This window comes from Bos javanicus, chromosome 14 (genome assembly GCF_032452875.1).
Source record: "Bos javanicus breed banteng chromosome 14, ARS-OSU_banteng_1.0, whole genome shotgun sequence".
In the NCBI taxonomy this organism is placed as follows: Eukaryota; Metazoa; Chordata; class Mammalia; order Artiodactyla; family Bovidae; genus Bos; species Bos javanicus.
The window spans coordinates 465,430-491,163 of NC_083881.1; the positions used below are offsets into that span (position 1 = coordinate 465,430).

The following is a 25,734-nucleotide window of genomic DNA, read 5'->3' on the forward strand; positions in this document are numbered from 1 at the left end:
ACCTTACTGGACGTGCCCCAGTGCACGCGGGCACCACCCGGGGGGGCCCAGCCCACCTTACTGGACGTGCCCCAGTGCACGTGGGCACCACCCGGGGGGACCCAGCCCACCTTACTGGACGTGCCCCAGTGCACGCGGGGCACCACAACGTGGCGGAAGTGTTGCAGCTCCCGTGCACAGCGCTCAGCGTTGCGGCCCTCGTTCTCAAAGTCCAGCTCCTGGGCCAGGGTCCCCTTGAGGTCCTGGGAACCATACGGGCAGTTGGGGGTCCAGCCTGGGAGCCGGCCCACCCCAGCCCCCTGCCCCGCGGTACCTGGAGGACCCAGCTGAAGCCAAAGCTGGGGTGCATGAGCTCCACAAGGTGCAGCAGGAGCTCCAGGGTGTGGATGTCGCCGTCAAAGCGGTCCCGCAGATCGATGTACTGCACCTGCACAGGAGGCTTCAGGGAGGGCCGGCTGCCGGCACCGCGCCCCCCACATGCCCTGGGGACCCCTCGTACCTTCACAGCCACCACGGTGCCATCGTGCAGCCTGGCACGGTGCACCTGGGCCAGGCTCGCTGCAGCAATGGGCTGGTAGTCAAACTCCTGGAAGAGCTCGTGGGGCGGGGCCTGGAAGTCTTCGAGGAACAGCTCATCCACCTGGAGGAACACGCCTTGAGCAGCGTGGGGGACACCATGGGGCCACACTCCCCGCCTCACGCCTCGGGGGGTGGGCTCACCTCCCGGAAGCCCCGCGTGAGGGCCCTGTCCTCCAGCACCCGCAATGTCCTGATGTACTCGGGGGGCAGCAGGTGGTTGAAGGAGCAGAGCCCCTGGCCCAGCTTCACGTACAGACCCCCGTTGCTGATGGCCCCCGCCACCAGGGCGTCAGCCGCCCGCTGATGACACGCAGACATCACCTCCAAGTACCTCGGGCTGTTCTGACCACAGGCAGAGAGAACAGGGATGGGGGCAGGCAGGACCCTGGGCCCCCCAGGCATGCCCACCCCACAGGCACAGGACGGGCCAGCCAGGACGCAGGTACAAACCTCCTCCACCCCACGCAGGATGATGTTCGTGCACCACCAGTAGTCCAGTGAGATCTGCAGGCCGACCCGCAGAGACCTGCGGGCAGAGGACGCCCTCAGCCCCAGCTGGCCCGTGCAGCAGGCACCCCACCAGCGCCTCGGACAGCTGTGAGCACCTAGGGGATGCCGCGGGGCTCTCGGGACTGCACGGCCAGCAGGTCCATCTCAGCTCCTGGGCTGGGCATTGGGCAGCCTGCACGCACGCCACCCCCCGGTCCCTGTATGCAGATGAGGGGTGCCCAGGACAGCAGGGGGCGCAGTCCCTAACAAGCAGACGTGTTCCTTCATTCTTTGATAGCACTTGTTAATAGGAAAGCCCACCCTCGAGTAAAGCCGCTCCGTCTGTGGACACACTCGTGTCCGTGCACAGCGGCCCAGCCTCCTCTGCACTCGGCTGCGCCCTGTGGACTGGAGCCCTGGGTCGAACCCCGGAGCTGCGGGTGCACCCCGAGCAGTCCCACGGGCCCTGGCCTTCTGGTGCAGGCTGAGGTCATCACTCCCTTCTGCACCCCAGGCTGTGGACATGGAAGCCCCGGATCTGGAGAGGGGAGGATCCAAAACCAGGTTCCAGACCCTCACTGAGCACCACAAACCAGGTCCACCCAGCCACTCCAGCAAGAAGGGCTGTCTGAGCACGGCAGGGTGAGCAAGGACACACGTTTCTCTGAGCTCCCGGGACCCGAGGGAGCTGCACTCCTTCCTGAGTACTCTGTCCAAAAGCCAACGCAAGGTCTGCACAGGGGCTGATGGTGAGGTGCAGCTGGTGGGGTGAGGTCTACACTCATGGGGGTGACCTAATAAGTCACTAATTTAGGGACAAGGGCAGCCGGGTGTCTCCCAGGTAGAGAAAAGGTTACAGACACAGAAAGAGCGGAAATCTGGAGGACTCACGTTGAAAATGGAACAGCACGTTTACCTCTGACAACGGCAAACAGCTGACTGTACATGCAGCCCGGAGCGGCAAACACACTGGCGCCGCGCCAGGGTCCCTGCCCATCCTGAGGGTGGATGGTCGCAAGGCTGAGCCTGGAGTGACTGTGGTGCCAGCGGGAGTAAAATGCTTGAAGGATGGATCACGTCAGAAGGATTCAGAAATGTCAGAAATAAAATGTTGTACGTTTGAAATGATTTACAATAAAATTGTAGAGATTAAAAGAGAGGGTCACAAGTCAGGTGCAGGAGCTCCTACAAAACAACCCTCAAGAGTTGCAGCAACAAGCCGGCAGTGACGCCATGTGTCCGGTAGAGGCTGATGCGAGCAGGGTTGGGGGAGACACACAGGAGGACAGGGTTCCCTGACGGCAGAACAGCCCTTGGGGGTGGATAGGACGGCTGAGCCAGGAGGACGAGCTCACGGGACAAGCACCGGAAGGGAAGGCGCTAAACCAGCAGCAACAGGAGAGGGCAGGGCACCGGCGTCAAAGTATGAGGGAAGCCGAAGGCCAAACGTGGGACAAACCACGAGCACACATCAGAAGTACACACGTCGGGGCTCGGCAAAGCTTTTCTTGGAAAGGTTAGACAGTGAACACTGGGCCTCAGGGGCAGCCTCAGAAGGGGCAGGGATGTCCTCCACGGAGCTCGCTCTATGGAGCAGGCAGCACCTTGGACCTTGTATATGGCACAGGGCCAGGGTGCTGACCTGATGGTGTCATAAGGCCTATCGGCCCGCAGACATGTCAAAGTCATCATACGATGCAGAATTAATGTAAGCCTGCTCCTGTAAACCTAGAGGTTTCCCGAGCGAGGCAGCTGATGGCGGCCAGAAAGGACAACCACGGCATTAGAGTTGGGGGTCTTCGCTCAGTCAGGCCTACGGAGTGCAGCCCCAGCAGAGATTCTGGACACCACAGTCAGAGGCCAGGGGTGTGGGAGCTCTGAGGCGGGGCCGCCCAGACCCCTGCTGGGCACCCCGTTCTCGTGCTGAGTCTAACTTCACCTTCTTGTAGTAAAAACACCAAAACCAACATGGTGTTTTCTGAGCCATCCTAGGAAACTATCAAAACTGAGGGAGGGTGGGGACCGCCCCGTGGGTAGCCCGTGGTCTGAGGGGAGGGAACCTTGGGGACGCTGGGACTCAGCCGCTGTCAGACGCCCTGGGCAAGGGGGGTCTGGGGACCGTGTCCTGAGCCTGAGTTTAGCCACGAGAGCCGAGGAGACTCTGAGAGCTGTTCCAGGCTGAAGGAGGCTAGACACGGGCCCAGACCTCATGTGGAAATGGCTGTTACTGGAGGGCCTGGTGACACAGGACGGGGTCTGAGGGTTAGAGGGTCACAATGTGTCTGTCAGCTCCCTGATCGTGGCTGTGGAGGAGAACATCCTTGTTTAGGAAATTCTCAAGGTTTCAGGAATAATGGAGCATGTTGACAACATACTTGTCAATGTTTCAAAAAGAAAAAAGTTGTATTATTAGTCCAACTTCTTTGGACATTTAAAATTGTGTCCAAAAAAAACAAAAACAAAACCCCACAGGGTTTGTAAAGTTAAAATTAAGTAAGAGGTGGGATCAGAAACCACCCTTAAGCACCCCGGCCCCGTGAGCAGGCCTGGCGCGTGCGCTGCGTCCCAGCCCCCCCGCCACAGCAGGACCAGCCGCCACCCTTGGGCGAGCCAGGCCCGACTTCCTGGGCTCCTGCCAGCACACTGCAGGCTCCCGGGTCTCCAGGGGCCCCGTGGCTGCCCTGCACCCACCAGGGCTCGGCCAGGCCCACCCGTTCTGGCAACTGTCAGGGCTGAGAGCTGAGGAGGCCGCGCAGCTGGTGGGGAAGGTAACCTCTCTAGCGCTCCTTCACTCAGTCCCAGCTCGGCTTCTGAAAACTGGCTGTGAAAGCCCCCTGAAGGAAGAGGAGCGGGTGGGCGCGCCGAGCCCGCAGCTAACACGGGGGACAGCAGCACATGCGAGCTGGAAGGGGAAGCGGCCCGGACCCGCTGAGGCCGCGGGCTGTGGAGCCTGGGAAACCCTGTAGGACACAGAGTCCGCTGCCTGGAACCTGCCCAGGAGGGCAGCCAGGAGTTCAGGCAGACCCTCAGGAGGGTGGAGGTGAGGTGCTTGTCTGTCTGCCCACCCGCAGCTGCCGCTGGGGTAAATCTCAACAAAGAGGCAGCCAAACGGCCCTGTCCTAGGCATCCTGATCCTCCACCAGGCCTGGACCCGGGCTGCCCAAGGGCTGGGGGCTCAGAGCTGGCACAGCAGGACAGCCACTGTGGCCTCCGCACGCAATGCCGCGCAGGAGCCGCCTCGGGCCATCGCCTCCCGGCCCCTCGGTAGGGTGGGGTGGGCTGAGGTCTCCCACTACGGAAGCTGGCTCTCAGGCCTCTGTGGGCAGCAGGCTCGGACCTGGCTGGAGCAGGACGCCTGCCCAGGCTTCTCAGAAGGAAGACCGCCCACACTACCCCCAGAATCCTGCCTAGGAGATGCAGGAGCGTGAGGCAGCCTTCAGCTTAAGGAGCCCCAGGCTCCAGTGACCAGCAGGGCGTGGTGCTGGTCCAGGCACCTGCTAGTGGAGGCAAGGAGGAAGCCCCCGCGACCCCGAGCTATCCCTGGGAAAGCAGGGGTGGCCAGAAGGGAGACAAGGCAGCGGCCAGAGATGGGTCTGTGGGGGCCACACCCTGTACAGACAGCTTGGTCCTGCAGTGCTCAGTCGCCCCGGGGCAGAACAGCGCCCCAGGGAGGCAGCATCAGAGCACCCAGCAGAAACCTGCAGCCCCAGCCCCCAACGTGGCCGCGCCTGCCCTACCTGCTGAAGCGCCCAATGCCGTCCACCACCAGCCGCATCCGCCTCCTCTCCTGGGCTCCCGCCGTCAGGTATCGCACCCCGAGCAGCAGGGGCGCCCCCAGGGCCGCGGCCGACAGCGCCTTCCTCCACAGGGGCTGGGGCCTCAGGGGCCTGCACAGACACGGGCGCACGGCCCAGTCACCCGGGCGGCTCCGCCCTGGCTAAGGCCACAGGCGCTGCAGCGGCACTAGGACCTCGGCAGGCGGCACTGACTTCGGGCGCTTGACCTGCGGGTCCAGGTCACCCCACTGAGCCCCCCAGACGCCTGGACCCCACATGGGCTCCATCCTGCCCACTGTCCACCAGGCCTTGGATCCTCCCGCCCCCACCCTCGCTGCCCCCTGGTCTCCAACAGGCGTGCCCCCCCACCACTCTCAGCCCACAGCCCCCATCAGGTCCCAGACCAGGGCCCTGGCGGTGGGGGGCCGGCACAGCCCGTCGTGGGAAGGGTGCGCAGAGAAGGTCCAGCCTTACGCCCCCCAATGGAGGGCACCCTGTATGATGAGGGGCATGTGCCAGAGGGTGCCTGTGGCGAGCTCCCCACCTTGCTGGTGGGGCTGCGAGGTTCCTCCTGAAGAAGGTGGCAGGGGACGGCCAGGGCTTGGGCCTGCCCTGCAGCAGGGCCGAGTGGAAGTGGCAGAGCTGTGCCTGCAAAGAGCAGAGGGCACAGGGCTGGCGGCAGGAATCCCCCTTGCCCCCCACGACCCATCACTGCGGAGCGTCAGTGCTTCCTGGGCCCGCGTCTGACTCGGGAGCAGCAACAGCTCCAGGTTCAGAGCGCGGGCAAGGGCAGTGTCACACGAGGGAAGCAAGGCCGCGTCTGCACCAGGAGGCCGCCCCCCACTGGCCCTGCCCCCAGCTCCCGGCAGAGTCCTGGCGCCCTCACCGCCTGTTTCCCCTCTGAGACCAGCAGCTTCCCAGGGAAGGGTCAGGATCAGAAAGGAGGCAGGGCCTCGGGGACTGGCACTGGGCAAGTAAACAGACACAAGAACTTGTGTCTCTGAGCCCCATGGTGAGACCTGGGGTGGGAGGCAGGGGGGGCACAGCCAGGGGCAGGCAGAGAAGCAAGGCCCCACGAGCTGCCCTGGCTGAGGGGCACGGAAGAAACCACGGCACGCCACGGTCAGCCTTAGTCTCCCGATCTTACTGGAGTAAGACCTGAAGGGCTCTCAGCCTCAGGTTCCCCAAACTGTAAACAGTCTCAGTTTCGGGGACAAAAAAAGATTTCACAAACTAAATCATAGCCCACAGCACAGATGTTAACGTTATTATTATGAAATCTGAGCCAAACAAGGAACTGACTTTCCAATCACTTTCTGGCCAAAGCACACAGCCCTGGAGACGATTTCAAGGATACAAAACAACACAGAAGTCAAAGGAAAAGGCAATGACCCACTGTCCTCAGAGGAGACCAGGGCTGACAGAGAGCGCTGCTCCCCAAGGCCCCCGCAGTGAGTGCAGATCCTCGAGGAAAACCCCGCAGGGGCCACAGAGGCAGCCTCGGGCAGACGGGCAGCAAGGGCCAGCCGCCACAGACGGTGCCCACCCTTTCCTATCCCCCACCCCCAGCCCGCTGACAACACGAGCCCGTCTCCTCCCCAGCAGAGCCCTCTGTGCGTGTCCGGTGGAGACATGCTGGCCGCAGGCCCCCTCAAGCCCTCTCACCACCATCGTCCTGCAGCAGGAGGTGCATGCCCCCGTGTGCTGCGCTGGCCCAGCCGCAAGGCCTGGTCCTGGAACACTGGAGCCTCAGCCAGGTGGGGTGTCCCAAGGGACCCCAGGGGATTCATGCAGGGAGGCCGTAGGAGCAGGCAGGGCCAGATGCCCAGCAAGACCGGCTGCAGCCCGAGGCAGAGCTGGGCCTCTGGGGCGATCAGGGAGACGGCATGAGGAGCCAGCACGAGGGCCGAGGCCGGTGCCTGAGTCGAGAGGCTGCCATTCCCCTCATACCAGCCACCTGCGCCTCCGGCCAGGGAGCAGTCTGATGCGGCTCAGTCTTCTCAGAGAGACCACAAACCCACGGAAAAAGAAATGATGGCAGCCAGCAGCCCTGGGGCTTCTGGTTCATTATCTGTGACCCAGAGGATTCTTGAGCATGGGGTACTCTTTACACAGCAGTCTGGCCTCTCCGAAACCTGTTCAGATCCATGCGTTGACAACTACTGGTACCTGGTACAAGCACTTATCAATTCTCTCTCCTTGTTGTACATGTTGCCTAGTTTTCATTAGAATTTTAAAAAAGAGTCACAAGAAAAAACCTGGGAGGACTTGCACCAAATGCAAAGCATGAATCCTAACTGAATCTCTGAAAGAAAACACCTATGAAACACTTCTGGGACCACAGTCAGCAGAGAGCCACAGTCAGGATTTTGAGGTGAGATGGTTCTGATGGTCACATCAGAGGATACCCTCCTCCTTTAGGGGTGCACGATGAAGTGTCGAGATTATGCGTCAAGAAGTCTGTGTCTTACTTTCAAAATACGTATGGTTTCAAACGGACACAATCAGCTGGAGCCAGATGCTAACACTGGGTAGACCTAGGTGGAAGCACCTGGGTAAGTAACTCTCGGGGACCCTACACTTGACCGTTTTCACAGTCACAGGGGTAGCGCGTCTGCCGCACTCTCCGGGAGGCGGTGGGTCCAGGCACACCTGGCACTGCCCGGAGACGCTGAGCGGTCACGACCCGGGGCGGAGGCGCTCCCGGCATTGAGGGGACCGCTCACCACCAGCCACTGGCTGGGCTCCCCAGAGCCTCAGGCTGAGCCGAGGCCGCGGCTCAGGGCGGACCCTGGGGCCACACAGCTGGGGCTGGAATCTGGGCTGAAGCACTTGCCAGCCATGCCATTTAGGTAAGTTCCTTCCTCTGTGCCTCAGTTTCCCTGTCTGCGGGGTGGGACCACTGCACTGCTGCAGCGCGGGTGAGTGAACTGACATCTGGAAAGCCCTTGGGCAGTGCCCAGTGTGGGGGCAGGTGAAGCACCGCCAAGGCCAGCCTGTGGTCAAGGAGAGGGCAGGCCCTTCCAGGTGCTCCTCGCTGCGAGAAACTGCCCGCTGGTCCCCAGTGCTCCCTTGGGCACCCTCCTCCCAGCGACCCTGCCCTCCCAGCTCCGCAGGCCACCCCACCTAACACAAACAAGCACTTATTTGCTGGGTTGAACTAAGCTGAGAAAACAGACTACAGATCTTCTTTGATTTACGATGGGGTTAGGGTTAAACCCATTGTAAGTTGAGAAATGTCAAAAGTCGAAAATGCATTTAATACACTGAACCTACCAAAGTTTAGCCTGGTCTTCCTGAAACCTGCTCAGAACACTCACAAGTGGGCAAAACCATCTAGCACAAAGCCTGTTTCACACTGAAGCGGGGACCAGTTCTGTAACTGACTGCACACCGCGCCGATGGTGAATACAGGACGCGGTCAGGGCACCCGAGTGTGCCCTGGAGATTGCAGGCTGACGGGGAGCTGCTGCGGCCGCTGCCCAACATCAAAGAGAGCATCCGCTTCCCGCCACTGGTCCAGAAAAGGGCCAAACTCAAAGCTGGAAGTACTTTCTACTGACTGTGCATCACTTCCGCACCATCATGAGTCAGGGATCAACAGGTAGAAAGTGTGGAGCAGATTACACACGCTGATAAAGAAATCCTCAGCTCTGGAGCGGATGGGCCGCTGCCAAGTCCCGGTGGGGACGCACACGAGACAGCGAAGGAAAACGGCCAAAGCTGACAGGTAACGATTACCCTGAGATGTTCCCATTCAGAGGCAAGGAAAGGACAGATCCACAAGTTATTCTAGCCAGAATGCCAACGACCTGCAGATCCAAGGCTGCCGGCGCCAAGGCTGAGGTGAGGCCTGAAGGGGCTGCCACACCAAAGGGCAGGCACAGCAGCTCCAAGACCACGGCTGAGCCCAGGGCCACATCTCCTCCGCCAGGGACCCCGCACACGTGCTCCGGGTGTGTTTCAGGGGCAGCAGGAGACTGCGATCGAGGACGGTGCCCTGAGAGGGCACTGCCATCAAGGCCTCCACCTGGGCAAGGCCCAGAGTCCATCAGGGAGATGCGGCGGGGCACATGGCGAGGACACTGCCAGAGGAGAAGCAGGCGCAGCCCCAGTCGGTGCTCCTCCAGGGGAACGGCGCCCCGGGCCGACAGGGGCTGCAGAGCGGGGCAGAGTGCCCGCGGGCCAAGCCCTGCACTGCGCCGCAGGCCTGCCCAGCCGCCTCACTGACCGCACTCTGTGCCTGCGGGGCGGCTCCCTGCTGTGCCCTGCCAAGCTAGAAAGGTGGAAGATGGCAGAAATAAAGCGCCTTGCTCAGGGCCTGGCACCTAACAGGTGCTCAATAAAATGCACGCATTTCTGAGGCGGGGCTTATTTCCTCACGAGGCCCACAGCACAGCAGAGAAGCCAGAGGCTGGGAAATCGAACCACTTCCCCAGCCCATACCCTTCCCATCCCCAAACCAGCCACCAGGCGGAGCACACTGTCCCTGGAGTCATTAGTAGGAGAGTCCAGTGAGAAAAAGGCAAATCACCTAACAAGTAAGTTTACGTATCACGTTCTTACTAAACACAGTTCTTTTCACAGAAGGCCAAACCTGAATCACTGACTCTAAAGCTCAGGGCCCTGGCTGCTCCCACAGCCTCCTGACCACTGTCCACCACCGGCTGGGGCTCTGGAAGGGAAGCTGAAGACCAGCGTCCACAGCCTCCGGACACCTGGCCAATGCCAAGGGGGCACGGCCAGAAAAGTAATGGCCCCTGACCACAGCCCCCAGAGCAGCTTTCTGTCGTTTTCTGAGGAATCAGCACCACAGCAGGCGCTCTGGCCACACTGCCTCATTCCCAGCCCTGACCCCTCACTCAATCGCCCGAGACGAACATCCCTCTGGCAGACCCTGCACAGCCACGAGGAGCCTGGCCCAGGCCTGCTCTCCAGGCCGCTGTTGTGCCTGAAGCCCGCCCCCATTCACCAGGGCTCTTTGTTCCCCCACCCCACTCCACTGTCCTTATCACAGGAGCACAGGTTAGCCTGCAGGCTTTCTCCCCACCAGGCTGGGCAGGGCCATCTCTTTCTTAATCATCTCAAAGGTACAGCAGAAATTCTTTATCATAAACACTTGCTGACCTTAGATAAATGCAGAACCCCACATGGCCCAGGCCATGTGCTGAGCAACAGGTGGAAGGCCGCAGTCAGGAGAGAGACAGCAGCAGCTCCCCGGGAGAATGAGGCCTCTGCTGACGACACCAGAGCCCTCACGGGGCCCTGCTGGCTCATGCCAGCTGGATGCCGGGGACTCCCCAAATATCCCCACCACCCAGGAGACACCCGAGGGTCACAGAGCTATAAATGCGGCAGAGCCAGCAGCCAGAACTCCCAGGAGCCAGTCCAGGGCAATATCCACGCATCACATGTAACCCGCACCACACCCAGAGCGGCAGCAAACAGGTACAGAGAGGGCGCCTCCTCAGCAGCATGAACACACACGCAGCCTTCCTGGGGCGGTCCTCTCACTCCCGAAGCCTCCCGCTTTGGGACAAGATGAGAGGGCCCTTTTCTCAGCCCAGGTGCACCATGCTCATCCGGAACTCAGCTAACAATCTATCCAGCAGTGTCACTCAGACACTACAGAGCTCACAAACTCCGTGTGCACATCAACACCGAGCCCCGAGCACCTGCACTCATGCTTTAGATACAGCTGAGCTGTTGGATTTCCTAACACCCTGCAGATTAGACACAGCAGATTTGAAAAGTCACTGCAGATAAGCCGGACCCCAGGAGAAAGAAGCATCTGCTGAATCTCACGAGACCTGAAACTACAAAGAGGTGACAAGAATCTGGGCACTGTAAGGGCAGGTCAACAGCCCTGCGCACACAGCAGGAGAGTAAGCAAGCTCTGAGCCCGAACTGCTCTTAAGGTCAGGAAGAGAGGCTGGGTGTCTGGGCCCGGGAAAGGGAGTGGAGATGACCTTGAACACCGTGTCCTTTGCTTTTCTCGGGTCTCTGACCCTCTCAGCACCAGTCAGGACTCAGAAGCCTACTGGGCCCTGCTCCATTTACTGGTCATGAGCATCTCCTGCTCAAGGGCCAAAGCCCGCCTGCCCACTCCCGAGGGCTGCCTAGAGGACGGAGTGATCTGAAGGAGTGAAGCAGCTTTATAAACTAGAAAAGACCAACTCACTGTCTCTGCCTGACTCTCAGACTAACGCTGCTTCATCATCTCACCCACAAAACACCCCTGTGTAATGGAGATGCTCTACAAGCCACAGACGCCAATGGACATTCATTTGTATTGACACCTAAGCCCACAAGGCTAGGCTTATTAGAAAACTATGAGGTCTACAGAAAATTCCATGTTGAAAATGGTGATGAGCCCCACTCAGTCTCCTCACCTCTAAACCAAGGGGCTAGGTTTTCGGAGAGGGAGTGGCTAAGACCTGGGTCAACGACTATGACACCCTGCTTGAAAGGTGCCAATTCAAACGGCAGAGATGCAATAAAACGGGAGGTCCCACGGGGCGCAGACTGGAAAGGCAGGTGCCATGTTCGGGACCAAAAGAAGCTGAGTTAGGCGGGCAGCCCAGGGCCAGGCAGAAACCTAGGAAGGCCTGAGAGGAGGGGTGACCCCGAGGCACAGCCGGGCCGCAGCAGCTGTCAGCCCACCTGCCGCCCCCGCAAGTCCTGTCTCCCCAGAGGCGGGGGGCAGCAGTCAGCCCGGGATGACCCGGGCTGGGCTGGTGACAAGGAGAAAAGGGTGTCCAAGGGATCAGGTGAAGAAAGGGCGGGGGGGGGTCCGCTCTGCGATTCGTTCGGGCAGAGCCTGCAGCGGCGAGGGGTCTGAGGCAGACACGGGGCAGGCGGAGGCGCCAGGCGCCAGGCAGCCGCCTCGGGAAAGGGCGTCTCCCTGGGGAGGAACGTCCGTAAGGGACGAGGGTCGTCCCTCGCGGGGAAGGAGGCTTTGGAGAGTCGCCTCTGAGACAAGACTCCCGCACCAAGAAGCAGCCTCGGAAAAGCGGAGCTGCGGCGTGCGGCGGGGAAGGCCCGATGTCTCCCTCACAGGGCCTGGGGGCTGAAGCGGGGACCCGAGGACAGGCTGCCTGACGGCTGTGACGGGCTCCAGCCAGCCGGGAGGATCCCTGGGGGGCGAGTCTTGGGCCCTGCGGGTCCCGGCTGGGCGACCCGGGCCGCGGCAGGGGCGCGAGCGCTCGGGGTCTCACAGGTCTCCACATTTTCGGTCCGCCGCTCAGCTCCCGCTCGCCACACGCCGCACACCCTCCGCCGGCCCAGCAGGCACTGCGGGAGGGGCACAGTGCGCACGCGCGCGCCGTCCGATGGGCGGGCGGGACTGGAGGCCACGCCCCGAGTAGTCCCGCCGCCGCGGTGGAGCAGCGCCCCCTGGCGGCTCCCGGCCCACTAGGTTTAGGGCCAATACCGGCGCTCGGTCTGAAACCGCTCAGTTCAGTTCCACCGCTCAGTTCAGTTCCGTCGCTCAGTCGTGTCCGTCTTTGCGACCACATGGACTGCAGCACGCCAAGCTTCCTTGTCTATCTCCAACTCCCAGAGCTTGCTCAAACTCACGTCCATCGAGTTGGTGATGCCATCAACCATCTCCTCCTCTGTCGTCCCCAGACCCTGCTGCTGCTAGGGTTTTTTCCCACCCCCAGTGGAAGCTGAGGTTTGGGGAGGTCAGGTCACCTGTTGCCCCAGGAGTTCACAGCAAAGGCGGAAGCCGGGAGGGGGAAGAGACCCCACTAGGGGCTCAGCGCCGGCAGCTGGAGTTGAACCCAGGGCGGGGAAGGGGCAGCCGTTTCAGCCCAGCACTTGCAAGCGATGGATTAGGGTGACTAACTGCTCAAGCCTCGCTTTTCTTGCTGCAAAATGAGGTCCTGGCTCACAAGTTAAGGATGCTAAGATACCACGCAGGCCACCTTAAGTTTGCTTTGCTAGAAGTTATTATAAAAACTCTCAGATTGGACTTTCAAAGGCCTCCATTATTTGTTATCCCAGGTGAGAAACATAATGTATATTTTATGAGCGAATTTCTGTTTGTGAGCCTGCTAGAAAGAGGCCTTCCTGACTGCCTATAAGGCACGGAGTGCGAAACCCTGGTAGTGTTCTGTAGGCATTCGCTCCAGGAGGTCGACCCATGTTCCCTAGAAGTGACTCACTCCTGTTAATGAGCCACCCTCTTGGTGTGGCCATTTACAAGGCCTCTTGCACACAGCAAATTTCTCCAATTCTGTCTTGGTAAAAAGAAAGAGAGACTCTAACTGAACTTGTGCATATATATCTATGCTGCTGTGAAGAGTAAGACTCAGTAAAAGTCTCAGTGTGAGAATCAGGGATGCAAGTTGGTGGGAAGCAAGTGTTATTTACAGATTGATTCCATTTTTTGGCTGATTCGGGTCTTCATTGCAGCCGGAGGGTTTCCATTGCCCTGTGGCATGTGGGATCTTAGTTCCCCAGCCAGGGATTGAACCTGCGCCCCTTGCTTGGAAGCACAGTGTTAACCACTAGACCATCAGGGAAGACTCTGCTAGTATAACTTTGTAGTAAGTTTTGTAATTGGGAAGTGTGAGAAATTCCTGAAACTTTATTCTTTTTTTTAGTGCTTTTAAAATGTTATTGCGTGTATGTATATTATATGAAATATATGACTATGTATTTTTACATTATCTTGTAAATCCCGACCAAGGGATCGAGCCCCAGTCTCCTACATTGCAGGCATATTCTTTATTATCTGAGCCACCGGGGAAGCCCATATGTATATACATACATACACACACACATATATATATGCTTTTGAAATAAAATGTTTTTTTCTTCCAGTTTTATTGAGATGTAACTGATGCTGCACTGTGTAAGTTTAAGGTGTGCAGCATGATTAGACTCACATACATCATAAAATGGTCACCACAATACACTCACTGAACATCATCTTGTATAAACATAAAAGGTAAACAACTTTTTTCCTTATGTTGAGATCTCTTAGGATTTACTCTGACAAACTTTCATATGTAACATTCAGCAGTTAATTAATCATGCTGTATATTACATCCCTAATATTAATACTTACCTTTTTTTGGCTGTGCCACTCGGCATGCATGCATGTTAAGTCACTTCACTTGTGTCCAACTCTTTGTGACCCTATAGACTGTAGCCCACCAAGTTCCTCTGTTGATGGGATTCTCCAGGCAAGAATGCTGGAGTGGGTTACCATGCCCTTCTCCAGGGGATCCTCCTGACCCAGGGATCAAACCCATGTCTCTTAGATCTCCTGCATTGGCAGGAGAGTTCTTAACCAGTAGCACCACCTGGGAAGCCTGCCGCTGGGCATGCAAGCTCTTAATTCAGGATCGAACCCATACCCCCTGCAGTGAAGCAAGGCGCCCTGACCGCTGACCGCCAGGGAAGTCCCCCTAGTACTTGCCTTACAACCGGAAATTTGCCCCTTCTACCTTTATTCAGTTCTGCCTCCCCCACCCCTTGCTTCTGGTAACCACAAATCAGACCTCCTTTTCTATGAATTTATTCTCGATGCATAGTTGACCTACACCACCAGTAGTTCCAGGTGAACAATGTAGTGATTCAATATTTCTGTACATTATAAAATGATCCCCAGGGTAAGTCTAGTTACCATCTGTCACTGCACAAAGTTACTACTATATTATTGACTATATTCCCCCCTGTACATTTCATACCTGATGACTCACTTATTTTGTAACTGGAAGCTTGTACCTCTTATTAATCTCCCTCACCTATCTCACTCATCTCACATACCTCTCCCCTCTGGCAACTACCTGTTTGGTCTCTGCATCTATGAGTCTGTTTCTGTTTTCATATGTTTGTTCACTTGTTATGCTTTTTATTCCACTTATAAGTGAAATCATACAGTATTTGTCTTTCACTGTCTTACTCCACTCAGCAAAATACCCTCTCAGTCCATCCATGTTGTCGAAATGGCAAGATTCCATTCTGTTCTATGGCTAATTGTGCTCAGTTGCTCAGCTGTGCCCGACTCCTGTGACCCCATGGATTGTAGCCCACCAAGCTCCTCTATCCATGGGATTTTCCATGAAAAAATACTGGAGTGGGGAAAAAAAAAAAGAATACTGGAGTGGGTTGGCATTTCCTACTCCAGAGGATCTTCCCAACCCAGGGATCAAACCTGCGTCTCTTGTGTCTCCTGCATCAGTAGGCAGGTTCTTTACCACTCTGCTACCAGGGAAGCCCAAGGACAGGGTTCTGTGGCTAATACTCCATTGTGTGTATATATATATATAATATATGTGGCACATCTTCTTTATCCACTTATCTGTCAATGGACAATTAGATTGTTTCTGTATCTTGGCTATTGTAAATAATGCTGCAATTAACATAGGGGCTCATGTATGTTTTCTAAGAACAAGTGTTCTTGTTTTCTTGAGATAAATACTCAGAAGTGAAATTGATAGATCATATGGTAACTCTATTTTTAACTTTTTGAGGAAACGCCATACTGTTGTCTACAGTGGCTGCACCAGTTTACGTAACCACCAACAGCATACAAGGTTCACTTTTCTACACACCCTCTCCAACACTTATTTGTTGTCTTGTTGATAATGACCATTCTGGTGAGTGTGAGCTTAGATCTCATTGTGGCTTTGATTTTTCTCGTGACTGATGATGTTGAGCATCTTTTCGTGTGCCTGCTCTCCATATGTATGTCTTCTTTTGTCTATTTTGGTCTTCTGCCCATTTTTTAACTGCTTTGTTTGTTTTACTGAGGTTGCATCATGTGAGTTCTTTGAATGTTTTGGATATTAATCTCTGGTTGGATATAACCATTGCAAATATCTTTGTCCATTCAGTAGGCTGCTTTTTCATTTTGTTGATAGTTTCCTTTACTGTACAAACGCTTTTTAGGTTGATGTAGTCCCATTTGTTTAATTTTACTTTTGTTTCTCTTGCTTGAGGAGACGTATTCAAAAAAATTGCCAAGGCCGATGACAATGTTTTCTTCTAAGAGATTAATGGTTTCAGATCTTACATTAAGTCTTTAATCCATTTTTGGTTTATTTTGTATCTGGAATGGGAAAGTACTCCAGTTTGAGTCTTAACATTTGCAGCGTCCAGTTTTCCCAACACCATGTACTGAAGAGGTTTGCCTTTTCCCCTTTGTATATTCTCCTGCATTGGCTGGCAGATTCTTTACCACTATTGCCACCTAGGAAGCCCCCCCCCCCCCGCCCCCACCTCCTTTGAATATTCTTGTCTCTTTTCCTTGTAGATTAATTGATCATAAGTGTGCAGGTTTATTTCTGGGCTCTCTATTCTGTTTCACTGACCTATATGTCTGTCTTGATTACTGTAGTTTTGTAGCCACCTATATTCTTTTAAAGATTGTTTTGGGGAATTCCCTGGAGGTCCAGTGGTTAAAACTCAGCACTTTTACTGCCAAAGATCCAGGCTCAATCTCTGGTCAGGGAACTAAGACCCTGCAAGCCATGTGGCATGGCACACACACAAAAAGGATTGTTTTGGCTATTCTGTGTCTCCTGCATTTTGTTTTGTTATGAATATTAGGATTAGTTGTTTTTTTTTTTTTTCAAAAAAAAGCCAGATGGGATTTTGATAGGGATTACTTGAATCTGTAGATCAGTATTGCCAAGTTAACAACAGAAGTCTTCTGATCTATGAATATTTACTCATGTCTTTCATTGTTGTCAACATTTTGTAGTTTTCCATGTACAAGTTTAGCATTTCCTTTGTTAAATTCACTTCGAGGTACTTTATTTTTTTTGATGCTACTGTAAAAAAATGTTCCTTAATTTCACTTTCAGATCTTCGGCTGAACATGTATAAAGATACAACTGATTTCTGTATATTGATGTTGTATTCTGCAAATTTTGGTTGTATTTGTTTTTGGTCCTAACAAGTTCTTTGTGGACTCCTTATGATTTTCTATACATAGAACCCTGTCATCTGAGGATAGTTTTACTTTTTTTCCCACCTGGATGCCCTTTTTCCTGTGTAACCATCATTGCCAGGACCCTCAGTGCAACGTTGAATGGAGACAGAGAGCAGACACCTTCATCTGGGGATCTGTCTGTTTCTCCTCTGGATGCCTGAGCACCCTGGCCGCTGCATCTCTTCACATCCCTCTGACCTAAATCCATGTGGGGTGGGGTGGGCACTTGCAGGGGGACATGGGTAGCAGGACGCCTGTGAGGGGTCAGGTAGGGGCCCTTTTGCAATCTGCTTTCTAACGAGCTCAGTTCTCCTGCCACACTTGCAAAGGAGAGGAAACATGAAAACAGAAACCCCCTCCAGGGCTTTGTCTGGATAGTCCAGCTGAAGAAGGTCCTGCCTCCTTCCTTGCCCGGCCTGGCTCAAGGTGTTCTGAGAGGGTCCAATCTCCAGGAAACTCTCCTTTCCAGGGTGGAAGTGGTCAGCGAAGCATCCTGCTCAGGAGCTGGTGGGGGAGCCTAGGGCTCTTGACATGGGGAGTACAACGGGAGAGTCTGCAGGACGGTGACTGATCCTCCCCCAGGCACGGAAAGGTCAGCCAGTGCTCGGCATGCAAACTTCTGGATGGTCCCAGATGCTTCAGAGACGAGAGAGGACCTCACAACTCTTGCAGCTGTGACAGATAGAAGACAACTCAACTAAAATAAGCACAAAATTTTGGGCTGACATAACTTGTAAGTCCAAGGGGTTTAGCTTCAGGTACAGCTGGATCCAGGCAACTGCAGGATGATGTCAGGGTCTGGCTCCCTCCACCCCTTGCTCTGTTCCCTCTGTGGTATCTTCACCGTCTGGTGTGCACTGAGGAGTTTGGGTAGTTTTTACAACTCTTGGAACAACTGACACGCCTAATACCAATCTACTGGATCCTCATTTGCTCCACAGGGTCACCTCTCCTCCCCCATTTCAATTGGTGTGGGCACCATGGCTGGATCAGCTGGGTTACCCACCCAGCCACAGGGTGTGGGCCAGAGGGGTCTGTGATTAATAACCCACTAGAACTACAGTTGCCTCCGAAACCCCTGGAAAGTGCAGTGGACAGAATGTCTGGGGTCTCCTTCAAAGTCTGAGACACCCTTTGGGCAGGGCTGGGAGGCCGAGTGACTGGCCACATGCCATCCAGCTGGAGGCATCATGCCTGGGTGCAGTCCTGGGGGACACTCTGCTCTGAAGGGCTGGCTTGGTGGGCTGCCCTGCTTCTGGCCCTCATCCCTGGGTGGCTGAGAGTGGGAAGGGTGTGCCAAGCAAGCGAGTGGCTCTCCAGGATTTGGCCCTGTGGCCTTTCCTCCCCTTGTCATCTGGGCCCCCACTTGTTTGCTTCGGGGACGCTGGCCGGAATGTCCTGGAGACTTCAAAGGGCGGCTGCTTCCTCAAACCCCCTCCAGTTCCCCTGCCCCCCTCCTCTTCGGGAGACCATGCACGTTCTATGCAGCCTGGCACATCTGGCAGACACAGAGGCAGGCAGAGGCTCCCTGGACTCCCAACGTGGAGGGGGAGGGGGTGCGGGCAGGAAGGAACTGGGAGCCATTCCAGGGTGGGCAAGGGAGGGACAAGGGCAGTGTCAGGGGGTGCGGGGAAGGATACACCACCCATTTCATGCCCTCAGCCTCTGCTCGCTGCAACCAAAAGCAGTGTCCCTAACTCACAGCTGCCTGTCAGCTTGCTTCCCAAATGCAAGAGGCAAGTCAAGCTGCTGCTGCCCCCTACCCAGTCCCGTCAGGTCAAGTGGCCTGGTGGTTAGCACCACTAGGGCCTGTCTTCGGGGCTGGGCTGTCTGAGCTCCATGGGAGTGTGGCCCAGCTGAATGCTTGTTGGAGGGTCAAGGCCTGGAAATCCTTCCCTCCCACCGGGAAGTTCCTCCTGCTCAGCTGGTCCGGCCAAGGCCGGGGCCTTGAGAAGCCCACGTGCTTCCCGAGTCAAGGACAGCCACCCTCTGAAGTTAAGGGCATCCGGAAGGGGCTGGGTGGCAAGGCAAGCACCACTGCCTCGAGTCCACACCCTAGGCCTCAGGGCCCCCTGTGGAAGCGGGTGCCTGGTCTGTGAGAACAGGGTCTCCATACCAGGCCGGTCCCATTGGACCACAACTCAGGGCCCCGCTGGGAGCCTGTCCTCCACAGGCCTCTCTCTGCTCCCCACCTGCCCTAGAGGCACAGAGGAGACAGAGGAAGCCCAGGCCCAGCCCCACAGCAGCCTCCATCCAAATCCCCTCCCAGCCCCTCCCAGTTCAGGGCTCTCTATAGGCTGTGCCAGTCCTGAGTGGGGGAGCCCGCAAGTACAGGACAGCCTGGCTCCCTACAGATACCAACAAGCAGAGGCCCAAACCGCCATCCTGGGGCCTCGGGGGCAGAGTGTGGGTTGTGCAAAGCCAAGGCCATCTGCCAGCAACCCAGAGAGAAGGCAGCCGCTGTCACGTTCACCTAACAATGGCTTGGGGCTTGGCAGCTTTGATCACAGGAGCTAAAAATGGGACAGGTGGCTTGGGGGAGGGGGTGACATCCTTGGGCAGAAGGATCCCGAGACTGGCTAGACCCTCACATCCCAGTCTTCTGAGTCCCGCTCACAGAGCCCTTTCCATGCAGGGACCTGGCAACAAGCCCCTGGTGTAAATCCCCCCCAGGATCCTCCATAAAGCAGCAGGGAAATGCTGCCACACCTGGGCCACAGACCCAGCGACCAGCAGGCAGCCCATGCGGTCGGGCCCTTGTGCCTGGCTGGCCTGGCCCACCACAAAGCCTCTGGCTGCTGTAACCTGTGTGGGTCCTTGGCCCAGACCCCAGGCCCCGGGAGCAGGCCTTCTCTGTCCCTCTGGGCACTTCTCTGTGTGTAGAGGACAAAGTTCCACAAACCCGGGATCTCCAGACACTGCCCCAGGGAGCGGCAGCCCCTCCTGAATAGGTCAGACCAAGGCTCCAGATCAGAGGAAGTCCCTCTGCACCGCAAAAGTTGTTCCTGGGACTGACTCCAACTCACGGAATAAAAATGCTTTATTGTACAAATCCCACACAAATCCTGGGCCAAGTCCATGTCTCCAGCTGGGCCGTGGCTCTGAGCCTGCTGTGTCCTCCACCTGCCTGCAGTGCCAGGTTCGCCTGTGGAGTGTGCAACTGTCCGTGAGCAGGCCGCATGTGAGGTGGGCCTCTCCAGGCAGCGGACAGGAAGTCTCTGTGGCACCCTGAAGACAGGTGGGGGGAGCAGAGTCCCCCCCAACACTAGGCTTAGGGGCCACAGGGGTCCACGCAGTCCTTCCCGCTGTGGAACACTTGGTAGATGCTGGTGGGAGGGAACATGGCCACGGCGCCGAGCAGGGAGCCCACCTGGATGGCCACGCCAGCGGCCAGCAACGCCGGCTGGCCCCCACCATGCAGGAGCGAGCTGGCAGCCACCTTCACGTACGAGAACACGCCCAGACACAGAATCCACGACACCACCTGGGAGGGTGAACATAGTAGCAGGCTGAGCGGAGACGCCCTGCTCTAAGGCAAACCCCTCCTGATGGCCACCCTTTTTGTTGCCCTGTCCCAATTACTCACCACAAGGACCACCCCTGCAGAGGTGCCCACCAGGGGTGGGCAGGGACTCAGGACTGCCAGTGCCATCAGGTAGGCCCCAAAGAACATGCCCAGCAGAGAAAGACCGCCCAGCCCTGCCAGGGACCTGCCAAGGGCGAGTCAAAACTCAGAGCTGGCTGTGCCTGGCCCAGGCCCTAACCCCTAAATCCCATCCCAAGGGGCCTGGGCTCCCTGTGTACCTGCACAGAACACCCATGGCTAGAAAGCAGGCGAGTGGGTTGGCAGCACTGCCCAGCACCACAGCCAAGTGGTAGGCGAGGCGCCCGTAAGGCAAGCAGGAATAGCTCTGTACAGCGGGCAGCACGCCGTTGGTCAGAGCGTTGGTGACGGCCAACAGGCCCAGCAGGAAGGCACCGTGGGTGGAGAGCAGCCTGGGGCCCACAGGTTCTGGGCTGGGGGTGGCGTCTGCCGCCGGGCTGGGGGGTTCCTGCAGGGGCGAGGCCTCTTCCTCTTCCTCCTCCTCCGCTCCTAGGGTTCCCACCCGCAGGCCAGGCCCTGGGCCGCCCGTGGGTACAGACGGCGGCAGTGGCAACAGCAGCAGGAGACCCTGAAAGGCGGCAGCTGAAATGACCAACAGGGTGGACAAGATCCCAAAGAAGGTGCTGGCAGGAAAACGCTCTGGGAAGTAGAGGGGGGGCCCAGGGGTGCCATTGGTGGGGGTTGGTGGGCACTCGAGGCGGCCCACACCCTGCACTAGAGCCAGCACGCAGGGTAGCAGCGCGCTGAGGCCTTGGCCCAGAAAGAAGGACCGCAAGAAGGGAGGCGGCAGGCGGCTCAGGAAAGGCAGGAAAGTGACGTTAGAGGCACAGCAGGCCAGCGCCAGCACGAAGGCCAGTGCCAGGAAGGCCACAGAGTGCTCCTGCCCCGCCACTGTGGTCACCTGCGGCCACAACGGGGCCAGCAGGGCCGTGCCCACCACGCTCAGTGCCTGCACCACCTGGATGGGGACCCGCTCGCCCTTGCCCGGGGCCAGCCGTTTCCACATGGTCACCACCAGGAGACCCAGGTTCCCCAGAGCCACAAGCACACAGAGGTAGGAGGGGAGACTCCAACCTGCAAGGAAAGAAAGGAGGCAGCTGTGTCAGAGGCAGGACGCCCAGGGAAGGAAAGGAGCTGCAGCTTCGGCACCCCCCAACCCGCCCCCCCCACTCACCCTCGGGTAGGTTCTTCACCACCACAGGGAGCTCCACCCAGATACCATTGACTGCAGCCCATGAGCCCATGCCAAAGAGGGCTACGAGCAGGTGGGTCAACACCAGACGGCCCAGCGGGGGTGCTGCCATTCAGACCAAGGCTGGCGCCTCCAGGACAGGGCAAAGGTCACAGCCAGCTCTTCTTTTCCCCACCTAGGTCCAAAGAAGATGCTTCGGTTCTGGGAACTGAAAACCTGGTCTGGCTTGAAGGGAACACACTCGCATGCAGGATCACGACAGAAAAACACAAAACGGGAGTAAGGAGAGGACCAGGCAGCCAAGACCAGGGATACTGAGTGGGGTGCCAGGGGTGGGGTATGGGAGGTAGGAGGGGCCAAGCAAACCCGGGACACACCAGGATACACATACCCCCGCGGGCAGGCAGAGTAGCGGGAAGCGCCGAAGCCCAGGGCAGAATGAGTAAAAGAGGGAGGATGACCTTCGGGTCTGAGTGGCCGAGACCGCCGCCACCACACTCGCACCTATGGACACGGAACAAGGACTCCGGGACAGGGCACCGCACACCGCTGCGGCTTCTGCGAGCCGCGGGACAGTCGGAGCCGAGTCGGGGCTAGGCGGTGTGACCGCGGCGGGCACCGCCCCGCCCTACGTCGGGGAGCCGCGGAGTGCCGACCGGTGCGCCCAGGTCCCGCGCCTCCCGGTCCTGAACCTGCGCGCTGCCAGGCCCGGCGGCCGTCCGTCCAGCCACACTCTGAGGGCGCCGCCTCCGCCCAGGGCCACGACAGTAGAACTAAGACGCAGTTGAGCCGGAGCGAGAGCCTCAACTCACCCTCCCAGACTCGTCGAACGCGCTCTCCCGACCGGCCCCAACGCCGGAAGCCCCGCCCCGGAAGTTAGATGCTGAGCCCGAGCGAGGGGCTGGCCCGAGGTCCAGGCCCCGCCCCGGTCACGCCCTTCCGCCTCAGGCCCCGCCCCTTCCGTCCCCGGCGCGGAATCTGGAGCGCGGCGGGCGGTTATGGCTTCAGGGACTGCAGGGCGGGCCCGCAGGGCCCGGCGCAGAGTCCGGGTCGTGCACCCGGCCGCGGCGCGGACCCGCTCGGCGGAAGACTGGTGGTGGGATCGACTTGCTCCGAGCGGCTCAGGGTACCACCTGCTGCAGTCAGACAGCATGCTGCTGGTGCTGCCAGGCCCGGGGCCCGCCCGCCCCCGCGCGCAGAGGCGCGCCGCCCGCCGAGCTCAGCGGCTGCGGTCCCCGGGGTCCCGTGCGGCCGAGGCCAAACCCAGGACCGCGCCCGCGCCCACGCCGCTGCAGGAGCCCGACCCGGGCTGGGGTGACCGCGTTCCCCTGGAAATCCTGCTGCAAATTTTCGGGTTGCTGGTGGCGGCTGATGGGCCTATACCATTTCTCGGCAGGTACCCTACCCTTTGCGCGCAGCGCCGTAGCTCAGGCCGACCGAACAGGCACGCAGCGGGGGCCCGAGCGCCCACACACGTGTCCACGGCAGCAGTCTCTCAGGGTCTACTTGGAACACCCGGGGCCACACTTTGAACTGACCGCGCCGCTGTGAGAGTTGGGAGGGGCAGGTCCCTCTTAGGAAACCCCACAGCGGCAGCCAATGAGGGCGAGCGTCGGCCACAGAAAGCCCGGCCCCTCACCAGATCCTTTCTCCCAGGGCTGCGCGCGTGTGCCGCCGCTGGAACGAGGCCGCCTCCCAGCCTGCACTCTGGCACACCCTGACCCTGTCTCCCCCGCTGGCTGGCCGCCCCGCTAAGAGTGGGGCCAAGGCTGAGAAAAAGCTCCTTTCTTCCCTGGAGTGGCTTATGCCCAATCGGTGAGGAATTCCATCTTTTTCTTACTCCCTCACGTCACTTTTGTGTTGTGTGAAAGCCCCAGGCCCCTTCCTGCATTCCTGCACCAAGGGGATGGGCGGGGAGAACGCTGGCAGAAGGGAAGCAAGGAAACGGCCTGCAGCTCTGCCTCTGCTGTCGGCCCAGGTTCTCACAGCTCCAGAGGCTGACTCTCATCCACTGGAAGTCCCAGCTACACCCTGTGTTGAAGGTGAGAGCGTGAGGCTGCCCTACACGCCAGCCATGACACTCTGGGGTTTCCCAGTACTTCCAGGAAGTGAGTCAGGTACCGTGGGGGCCCAGTGATGCCCCATGAGGATGCCTGCTTGGTTTTCTTTTCCTGGCATCTCCTCCAGGAGGGAGGAGTGAGAAGTGGGAGCACCCAGGTAGGCCTGGAATGGCCAGAAAGGAGCTCATTGCTGAGACAGTGAAGTGGCGTTGGCACCAGCCATTGGTCTCTTTCCCTTCTCCAACCCCCAGCTGGCCCACTGTCTTCCACAGCTGGTTAGCGAGTCCTGTCCTCGGCTCAGCTTCCTCAAGCTTTCTGACTGTCATGGTGTGACCCCTGATGCTCTGATCATGCTAGCCAAAGCCTGCCCTCAGCTCCACAGCCTGGACATACAGCACTCAATGGTGAGCCCTATGTCCCCAGGGGCCCCAAGGAAGCCTGGGCTGAGGTGGCAGGTACCCCTGTGCTGGGTCCCTAGGTGGAGTCCACGGCTGTGGTAAGCTTCTTGGAGGAAGCTGGACCCCGAATGCAGAAGCTGTGGCTGACCTACAACTCCCAGACAACAGCCATCTTGGGTGCACTGCTGGTAGGTTGGTGACAGCCAGGAGCAGAGCTGGGTGCCAAGCCAGGGACTGCCAGACGCCCGACCTCGTGTTCTCCCCACCTCTACAGGGCAGCTGCTGCCCACAGCTCCAGGTCCTGGAGGTGAGCACTGGCCTCAACCACAACATCACTCCCCTCCAGCTGCCTGTAGAGGCCCTGCAGAAAGGCTGCCCCCAGCTGCAGGTACCTGACGCCCCACCTCTTGCACCTGTCACCCCCCTCCCCATCTGCAGCCTGGGCCTCGCTCCTAGGTGCTGCGGCTGTTGAACCTGATGTGGCTGCCCAAGCCTTCCGGGCGAGCGATGACTCCTGGCCCAGGTTTTCCCAGCCTTGAGGAGCTCTGCCTTGCTAGCTCCACCTGTAACTTTGTGAGCAACGAGGTCCTGGGCCGCCTGCTCCACGGCTCCCCTCACCTGCGCCTGCTGGATCTGCGCGGCTGTGCTCGGATCACGCCTGCTGGCCTGCACGATCTGCCGTGTCAGGGTCAGTGCTTCCTCGGTGGCAGGTGGGCAGGCAGGATGCAGGGATCCTTCCCCACCCAAAGCTCATGCCCACTCCTCTTACCTCCAGAGCTGGAGCAGCTTCACCTGGGCCTGTACGGCATGTCAGACCGGCTGACTCTAGCCAAGGAAGGCAGCCCTCTGCTCACCCAGAAGTGGTGTCACAGTCTGCGGGAGCTGGACTTGAGTGGCCAGGGCTTCAGTGAGAAGGACCTGGAGCAGGCCTTAGCTGCCTTCTCAGGCACCCCTGGGGGCTCCCACCTGGCCCTGTGCTCCCTCAACCTCAGGGGCACTCGGGTCACACCGGGCACAGTCAGGTTAGCAACCCCCTAGTTCCGTGGAGCCAGTATAGCTTAGCCCCCATCCTGCGTGGCTTGCCAGTTCCAGGAGTCAGAAAACGGAGCCCATACTGGCCAAGTCCCTGCTTGGGGTTGGCCTCAGGGACACCCAGGGTACTGAGGGTGGGCCTTGATAGGTGTAAGGGGCATAGCCAGCTGTGGTGCAAGGGCAGCGAGGGCTCCCTAGACTGGCTCAGCCCTGCTGGTGCTTAACCTGCTGTGGCCTGCCCTGCCCCCACAGCTCTGTGATAAGCAGCTGCCCAGGTCTGCGGTACCTCAACCTGGAGTCCTGCCGTTGCCTTCCCCGGGGCCTGAAGCGGGCCTACAGGGGCCCAGAGGAAGTCCAATGGTGCCTGGAGCAGCTGCTCACCAGCCTCCCCTCCCCCAGCTAGCCAGCTTCAGGCCCCTCTGCCAGCCAGCCCTGCTCTGCCTCTTTTCCCAGTTTTGGATATTTGAGTGTTTTGTTATAATAAAACCCTTTTTGGAACTCTTGTGTGGTCTTTGGGATCAGAGTGAGGGGGCAAGGGTTGTCCCTGAGGGAGGCTGTGCCTTGCCAGCTCACTCCTGGACTGAGTGCCTGTGCTTGTGTGCCCCATCCTAGGGCACTAAGGTGAGCTGCCTCTGATAGTATGTGAGGCTGACG

The 25,734-nt window shown here is 58.3% G+C and overlaps 3 protein-coding genes across 17 annotated transcripts in view; 1 reads left to right on the plus strand and 2 right to left on the minus strand.

The window, feature by feature from the left end:
* Positions 1 to 12,165, minus strand: part of ADCK5 (aarF domain containing kinase 5) — a 13,944-nt gene extending 1,779 nt beyond the window's left edge. The window contains exons 1-8 of one of the 3 annotated variants that reach the window (XM_061438173.1): positions 12,062 to 12,164; positions 5,389 to 5,492; positions 4,806 to 4,955; positions 1,030 to 1,105; positions 721 to 921; positions 500 to 640; positions 314 to 427; positions 111 to 242 (exon numbers count right to left, since the gene is read on the minus strand). In XM_061438173.1, coding sequence (XP_061294157.1) covers positions 111 to 242; positions 314 to 427; positions 500 to 640; positions 721 to 921; positions 1,030 to 1,105; positions 4,806 to 4,955; positions 5,389 to 5,492; positions 12,062 to 12,073 — 930 coding nt within the window. In that variant the 5' untranslated portion in view covers positions 12,074 to 12,164. Of the gene's footprint in view, positions 1 to 110; positions 243 to 313; positions 440 to 499; positions 641 to 720; positions 922 to 1,029; positions 1,106 to 4,805; positions 4,956 to 5,388; positions 5,493 to 12,061 lie in introns of all 3 variants that reach the window. The other 2 variants (XM_061438172.1, XM_061438174.1) reach the window with 2 other exon arrangements.
* Positions 12,166 to 19,358: 7,193 nt separating this feature from the next.
* SLC52A2 (solute carrier family 52 member 2) lies at positions 19,359 to 22,474 on the minus strand. Of its 11 annotated transcripts, XM_061438127.1 has the most exons (7): positions 22,403 to 22,474; positions 21,982 to 22,094; positions 21,573 to 21,765; positions 20,599 to 21,472; positions 20,381 to 20,504; positions 20,165 to 20,278; positions 19,817 to 19,939 (listed from the first exon to the last, which is right to left on the minus strand). In XM_061438127.1, exons 3-7 carry the CDS (start codon positions 21,700 to 21,702, stop codon positions 19,835 to 19,837), a joined length of 1,347 nt encoding a protein of 448 aa, XP_061294111.1. In that variant the 5' UTR covers positions 21,703 to 21,765; positions 21,982 to 22,094; positions 22,403 to 22,474; the 3' UTR covers positions 19,817 to 19,834. The 11 variants fall into 11 exon arrangements, with proteins under 11 accessions (XP_061294106.1, XP_061294108.1, XP_061294109.1 ...); XM_061438122.1 differs by having other exon boundaries at positions 19,359 to 20,303; positions 21,573 to 22,094; XM_061438124.1 differs by lacking the exon at positions 21,982 to 22,094 and having other exon boundaries at positions 19,359 to 20,303; positions 22,403 to 22,457.
* Positions 22,475 to 22,506: 32 nt separating this feature from the next.
* On the plus strand, positions 22,507 to 25,578 carry FBXL6 (F-box and leucine rich repeat protein 6). Of its 3 annotated transcripts, none has more exons than XM_061438211.1 (9): positions 22,507 to 22,986; positions 23,247 to 23,405; positions 23,569 to 23,632; positions 23,923 to 24,054; positions 24,129 to 24,236; positions 24,323 to 24,436; positions 24,505 to 24,736; positions 24,824 to 25,070; positions 25,333 to 25,578. In XM_061438211.1, exons 1-9 carry the CDS (start codon positions 22,589 to 22,591, stop codon positions 25,481 to 25,483), a joined length of 1,605 nt encoding a protein of 534 aa, XP_061294195.1. In that variant the 5' UTR covers positions 22,507 to 22,588; the 3' UTR covers positions 25,484 to 25,578. The 3 variants fall into 3 exon arrangements, with proteins under 3 accessions (XP_061294195.1, XP_061294196.1, XP_061294197.1); XM_061438212.1 differs by having other exon boundaries at positions 24,323 to 24,355; XM_061438213.1 differs by having other exon boundaries at positions 22,869 to 23,137.
* The last annotated feature ends 156 nt before the right edge of the window (positions 25,579 to 25,734 follow it).